We start from the raw sequence: 7,500 nt of genomic DNA, 5'->3' as shown, positions 1-7,500 counted from the left end.
AATTTATTAATTATTATTATTATTTTTTTTTTGTTTATTTACAATCATTGTCAATTATTCTTAATTGTCACATAATTGTCACATAATCACATCATAATCTCAGAGTTCATGGTAGTTTTGTCTTGAAAAATGTATATATCTATGTAGTAAATGGATGTGATGTTGCTCTCTACTGCGTAACTCCGCCTACCTTTACGGATGGCCTCCAATAGGACGCTGCGGGCGTCGCTGATTGGCGGCAGGTTTGAGGGATTCCGCTTGACCTCGTGACCCGAGTGAGTGGGCGGCGACGAAACCGCTCCTGATGGGAAGGAAGGCATGGAGGGCGGGGCTGATGATGTGCAGGGGGAGGAGCTTCTGTTTCCCAGGAGAGGAAGAGGAGGAGGAGGAGGGGGCGGCGGCAAAACCATCCCATCGCCACATGTGGGCGGAGCCTGCTGTCCGCGGGCGGGGGATGAGTGAAGGGGCGGAGCCACCGGAGGGGGGGCGGGGTGAAGGACGCCGGGGGCAATCTGGAGGGGGGCGGGGGGAGGGGGGATGGCTGGGGGATGCTGGGAAGGTAAGGGAGGGATTGGAGGCGGGGCTGAACCCCGCATTCTTGAACCTGATTGGCTGGCTGGTAGAGGAGGTGGGGGAGGTGGTAAAGGGGGCGGGGCTGGAGGCAGGGCATTGGAGTTGAGGAAGACGGGCGTGCGAGCCGGAGACTGAGTGACGCTGTCGGAGAAACCTGAGCTGGAGCTGGAAGATAAAAAGATAGAGATGCGAGTTCTGATCACAAACCTTCGTAAAAATCATGTCACAATCCAAATGTTGCGTATTTTCATGCTTGCTTTGCTGTTAGCGTAGCGTATTGTTAGCTTATGTACTTACCATAGTAATTACAGTAAAATTATGCATAATTACATGCAATTAACCCTCAAGCAAACCCTAATCCTACCCTAACCCTATAGTAAGTACATGTAGTTAATTAATATTACTCAGTACTTAAATATATGATTACACTGTAACAATGACACCTTAAAATAAAGTGGAACCCATATTTTTATGTTTGCTTTGCTTTTAGCGTAGCATATTGTTAGCTTAATAACATGATAATGTGAAACTTGGAATCATTTGTGAGTTCAGCTGCAAACACACGTTGGTTCCAAGAGTATTTTTCCCATAGGGATTTTAAAAAGTCTTAAAGTCCCCCTGTGGTGAAAATCCAGCTTTTAATGTTGTTTATATGTCTGTGGTGTGTTTTTAATATGCTTTAAGACAAACCATGTGTAAATTCATAATCACGTGCATAAATTCATGTGTAATCTAATTAATTACACAATGTGGAAATTAATTAATCGTAAACTAATCACACATCGAATTTGGCTGAGAAATTACCCCCAAAAGATCATAATTGTGTTAAATGAGAAAAGCATTGAATAGATGTTACAAAAAGTAGCTTTAGAATTTATTTATTTTGATTCAACAGAATTTATTACACAAACTTTTAGGCTTCAACGGCCATGAGGGCGAATAAATGATGATATATATTTTTTTAGGTAAACTATGGCTTTAATGGGGGTTTAATTAATATGGAATTTTTTTTATTATTATTATTTTTTAAATGAAATAATACTCTAAATAAGAAACTAAAACTGCCAGTAGGCAGTAGGGGGTGGTAAATGTCTAAACTAGTAAGTCATTGAATCATTCATTCATTCATTCATTCATTCATTCATTCATTCATTCGATTCGTTCAAACGGCTGATTCATTCAGGGATGAAGTAAATGGCTCTCTTTATGAACGACTCATTGAATCATCGGTTCACCCGATTGATTCGTTCAAACGGCTGATTCATTCAGGGATGTAGTAAATGGCTCTCTTTATGAATGAGTCATTGAATCATTGTTTCCGCTGATTGATTCGCTCAAAATGCTGATTCATCTGATTCAATTGTCTGTGGAATCATGGGAAAAGTAGTTCTTTTTTTAGGAATTCTGTTGTTAAACACAATAATTAAAAAGCTATGTTGAAATAATGCGGGCTGATGGCTTCAACTAAAGCACACACATCGAATAACAGTTAAGGCCAGAAATCGATTCCCGTGTGGAGAAAATGAAAGGGGTTTTGCTCTTAGTGTGCAGCTGTCCATATAGGGAGCACAGCGAGGAGCGCACTAGTGTTGAAACACTGCACATGTTGCCCTTGATTACATTATAGATTTCTACACATCTCACTGACACCGACACCATGTTTATGAGTCTCGATAGAAAAGCCCCAATCACATTATTGAGTGAATCTGAAGACAGAGAGTCTCAGTGAGAGAGCAGAGCAATTACAACAGCACATCCGTCATATAGACTGTAAACACACACACACACACACACACACACACACACACACACACACAAACACACTCACACACACACGCACACACTCACACACACACAGAGAATAGAGGCACTAACCCGCACAGTGAGAGGTGCATTGTGGTTGAACTCTTACAGTATTAAGGCCGAACAATGATCTGAGCTGAATGTTGTGCTGTAAACACAGGATATGAAGCTGAGTGTGTGTGTATGTGTGTGTGTGTGTGTGTGTGTGTGTGTGTGTGTGAGGGAGTGTGTACCTGATAACAGAGGCTGGTTTGAGGTGGGGAGTGAGTGAGTGAGTGAGTGTGTGTGTGTGTGTGTGTTTGTGAGTGAGTGAGTGAGTGAGTGAGTGAGTGAGTGAGTGAGTGAGTGAATGTGTGTGTTTGTGAGTGAGTGAGTGAGTGAGTGAGTGAATGTGTGTGTTTGTGAGTGAGTGAGTGAGTGAGTGAGTGAGTGAGTGAGTGAGTGAGTGAGTGAGTGAATGTGTGTGTTGTGAGTGAGTGAGTGAGTGAGTGAGTGAGTGAGTGAGTGAGTGAGTGAATGTGTGAGTGATGTGTGATGCGTCAGTGCAGTAGTACTGGGATTGTAGTGCCTGTAGTTTAGTAGATATTGCATGCTGCATGCTACTTCTGCTTGCTACATTCTGTTTACAGCTACTGCCACCGACTAGCCCTTGTGCAAGGGCGAAAAGAGGAGCCGAGTGCGTAAGTCTACTCCTGTCGGTACACAGTCTCTCCACCGTCAAGACTCCTACAGTGCCTCCTTGCGGCCACACACACTCCTAGTGGACCCAGGCTGAACTGTAGGGGATCTCGGAGCAGCAGTGGGCCCCAGAGGCACAGTGTAGTGGACATGCCCTGGCACCCGCCAACCAGAGCCCCAGCTATGGGTAAATAGTCCCACTGCCTTGTGGGGTAGCCTATAAAGGCAAAGGCTAAAGGCTTTTTTCACACCCTGAAAAAAAAGACAAAAGACCTCAACGGCGGAACAGGCAGAGGATGATGGCTGACTTAAGTGGAGCATCAAAACGGCTGGGAAGGCGGATGAAGGCTGCCACAGTGATGGGTCCCCAGTCGTCTTGGACTCCATGCCACTGGATCCTGACCCAGACCTGCCAAGGACTGTGTGGTGGTTGTCTGTGCACCAGCCTCCACACGTTAAACAACGCCATGCACAGGCGTCCTCCACAAAGGGAATCCACCCTACCACCCCTGATAAAGTCCTATGGCGACCAGCAAGTGGCGACGGGGGCAGGTTTGTGTAGTCTGGAAGCCCCTAGTCATGAGCTGGCACATCAGGCACAATGGGTGTCAGAATCAGTCGCTGGGCTCTTGGAACGAGGCAGAAGAGCTCTTCGGCAGCTACACCCATGACTAAGCAGTCCTATTCAGGATCCGCTCTGCTTACCCCACATGGGGAAGGGGCTAGAAAAGGTGCCCTAAAAATAGCCTGCCTCATACCTCCCGACTGGATTACCGCGTCCAGAGGGAACACCTCATTTGCGGTCAGAAATGAAAGAAATTTAATTTTGGAGCCTGGAATGTGCGCACTCTGATGGACAACACTTCCAGTGACAGACCTGCGAGCGCCTCATGACGATCCGTCTGGTGTTGGCCAACAACCAGACAGCGACAGTAGTGAGTGCCTATGCCCCTACCCTAGACTACGACGTGGAAGAAAAAGAAGCCTTCTACGCCTGCCTGGAAGAAACCCTGTCAAAAATCCCCAGGGAGGACAAGATCATCCTCCTTGGAGACTTCAATACTAGGGTTGGCAGGGACCAACACCTCTGGAAGGGCACTATTGGTAAGGAGGGCATCGGTAACATCAACTCCAACGGATTGCTGCTTTTGAGTAAGTGCGCTCAGCACAACCTCGTCATCACCAACACTTTCTATCGACAGAAAAACTAATTCAAGGCATCTTGGAGACACCCTCGCTCCAAGCAATGGCACCTCATTGATTATGTCATTGTAAGGGCCAGGGACCAATGTGATGTGAACATCACAATGACCATAATAGACTCTGACAACTGCTGGACAGACCACCGCCTCATCTGATCCACAATGTCCATCAAACTTAAAAAAAGGAGGAAGATTCAGAAGAAGCAGACCTGGCGAAGACTGAACCTTGACAGCCTGAATGAAACTGCCATCCAGCAGCTACTTAAGGACTCTTTATGAATGAGTCATTGAATCATTGGTTCACCCGATTGATTCGTTCAAACGGCCGATTCACTCAGGAATGAAGTAAATGGCTCTCTTTATGAATGAGTCATTGAATCTGACCCGATTGATTCGCTCAAAATGCTGATTCAATCAGAAACGAAACACAGCTGTGTTACTCTGAGACGCACAACAAAACAGCCAATATTGTGTGTAAAATATAACACAATATTAACTTCTAATTTATTGAACTGTTGTATAAAATCAATATCACATTTAAACTCATACAGGGGCATTTTTTGCCCTGATCTTAAATTTAAGATATCAGTGCAAAAGTCTTTAGCAAGAATATCCGGATAACATCGAAGAGCACTGGGGCCTTCTCAAATCCACCATCCATGACTCATGCAAATCCACCCTTGGGTATCAATCCAGGAAACATCAGGACTGGTTTGATGAAAATGACACAGAGATAGAACAACTTATCTCCATAAAACGAAAAGCCTTCTGAGTGTGGCAAAATGACTTAATGTGAGGCCAAAAGGGCAGCACACGCTAGAGCCAAGGCTGACGTTCAGAGATTAATGAGGGAGCTCAAGAACAACTGGTGGACAGAAAAGTCTCTAAAACTCCAGAGACTGGCAGATTCAGGTAACACCAGAGGCTTTCTTAGTGCCACTAAGGCTGTCTATGGCCCTAGCCACCGCGCCTCAAATCCCCTGCGCCCAAAAGATGGACTCTTTTAAAAGACAATGACTTCATCAACGCACGTTGGAAGGAGCATTTTCAAGAACTTCTGAACCGTGACAGCTCAGCCGAACCAGACATCGCCGACCATATCCCGCAGAGTCCCATCAGAGAAGACATGGAGGAACCTCCTACCCTAACTGAGGTTCACAATGCCATCAGGAATCTCAGGAACAACAAGGCCACTGGTCCTGATGGGATCCCCGGCGGAGATCTTAAAGGAAGGAGGACCAAGGCTCTGGCACCACATCCACCATCTACTCGTCAAGGTCTGGGAAAGGGAAGAGCTCCCCTCAGAGCTCTGGGATGCCCAAATTGTTACCATATTCAAGAAAGGGGACAAGGCTGAATGTGGAAACTACAGGGGCATCTCGCTCTTGTCAACAACAGGCAAGGTCCTTGCTCGTGTCCTCGCCAACTGCCTTCTGCCACTATCTGAGGAGATACTCCCTGAATCACAGTGCGGTTTCTGTCCATCTAGGGGAATAACTGACATGATCTTTTCTGCTCACCAACTACAAGAAAAGTGTACAAGGACTGCCTCTGTACATGGCCTTTATAGACTTGACAAAGGCCTTTGACTAGCATACTATCAAAGTATGGATGTCATGCCAAATACATACGTGTACTGAGGCTACTGCATGACGGCATTTACTGTAGAAACTGGGGGTCAAACAGGGGTGTATCATTGCACCCACCCTATTTGCCATCTTCATTGCAGCCATACTCCACCTTACTGGCCAAGAGTTGCCACAGGGGATCCCAATCCTTTACAGGACTGACGGCAGGCTCTTCAACCTCAACAGGTTCAAAGCCAAGAGCAAAGTCAGGAATACCACCATCATGGAGCTGCAATACGCCGATGACAACGCCATTGCAGCACACTCCCCTGAAGACCTCCAGGGCGTCCTAAATGCCTTTGCCAAGGCATACAGAGCCCTGGGTTTGGCCTTGAACATCAAGAAAACTCAGGTTCTGTATCAACCACCACCCAACCAGCCATCACTCCAGCCCATCATCACAGTGGATAACACCACTCTGGAAAACATGGACCACTTCCCCTACCTTGGCAGCATTCTCTCTTCCAAAGCTGATATAGACTATCGCTGATATAGTTAACCATCGCCTGAGCTGTGCCAGCTATGCCAAACTCAGGACAAGAGTCTTTGATGACCGAGACCTGAGGGCTCTAACCAAGGTCCTGGTTTACAGAGGGTTAGGGTTAGGGTGTGTGTGTGTGAGTGTGAGTTGTGTGTGTGTGTGTGTGTGTGTGTGTGTGTGTGTGTGTGTGTGTGTGTGTGTGTGTGTGTGTGTGTGTGTGAGAGTGTGAGTTTGTGTGAGTGTGAGTTTGTGTGAGTGTGTATGTGTGTGTACCTGATAAAAGAGGCTGGTTTGAGGTCGGGTGTATATGTGGGTGGAGGTGTGTGTGTGAATGTGTGTGAGTTTGTGTGAGTGCGTGCGTGCGTGCGTGTGTGTGTGTGTGTGTGTGTGTGTGTGTACCTGATGAAAGAGGCTGGTTTGAGGTTGGGTGTGTATGTGGGTGGAGGTGTGTGTGTGTGTGTGTGTGTGTGTGTGTGTGTGTGTGTGTGTGTGTGTGTACGTGTACCTGATAACAGAGGCTGGTTTGAGGTCGGGTGTGTATGTGGGTGGAGGTGTGTGTGTGTGTGTGTGTGTGTGTGTGTGTACCTGATAACAGAGGCTGGTTTGAGGTCGGGTGTGTATGTGGGTGGAGGCGGTGGAGGGTCATGTGGGCGTCCGAATGCTCTCTCTCCGCTGCGACTCAGGAGTTCGTTCATCTGAGAGTAAGGCAGCGCGGCGAGAGAGAACGACCCATCCAGATTATCCATGTACATCTGCCTACACACACACACACACACACACTCAGGTCAGACATGGAGAGAAGGTCACGGACCACAACACTCAGAAAATAGATTTTCATACGGCAAGTCAAAATCTAAGACTGAATCTAATATTTGAGCAAAACATCTTCAGCACAGTTATGAATCATTCAAATACGTTTAATGCACTAAATACACAGTTATAAACATTAGATGTTCAATTAAAGCTGCTGTGAGGTTGTGTTACACACACACACACACACACACCTGTGTTCTTGGTAGGTCGCCGATCCGTTGGTGTCAGTGTGTGTGTCCTCCGTGTCGTCGCCAGCTAGCTCCGCCCCCAGCGCCATCTTCTGCCACTCCTTCTTCCGGTCGTGAGGCGCTCGCGGGACTTT

The 7,500-nt window shown here is 46.7% G+C and overlaps 1 protein-coding gene across 2 annotated transcripts in view; it reads right to left on the bottom strand.

Annotated features, from left to right (window-relative positions):
• Positions 1-7,500, bottom strand: part of wasf1 (WASP family member 1) — a 59,070-nt gene that overhangs the window by 3,824 nt on the left and 47,746 nt on the right. For both annotated transcript variants that reach the window (XM_081379058.1, XM_081379059.1), the window contains exons 7-9: positions 7,370-7,500; positions 6,951-7,121; positions 191-738 (exon numbers count right to left, since the gene is read on the bottom strand). The exon at positions 7,370-7,500 is cut by the window's right edge and continues 33 nt beyond it. In XM_081379058.1, coding sequence (XP_081235184.1) covers positions 191-738; positions 6,951-7,121; positions 7,370-7,500 — 850 coding nt within the window. The remainder of the gene's footprint in view (positions 1-190; positions 739-6,950; positions 7,122-7,369) is intronic.

The sequence above is a fragment of the Scardinius erythrophthalmus genome (genome assembly GCF_964197995.2).
Source record: "Scardinius erythrophthalmus genome assembly, chromosome: 11".
Lineage (NCBI taxonomy): Eukaryota > Metazoa > Chordata > Actinopteri > Cypriniformes > Leuciscidae > Scardinius > Scardinius erythrophthalmus.
This window is presented reverse-complemented; position numbering and strand designations above follow the sequence as displayed.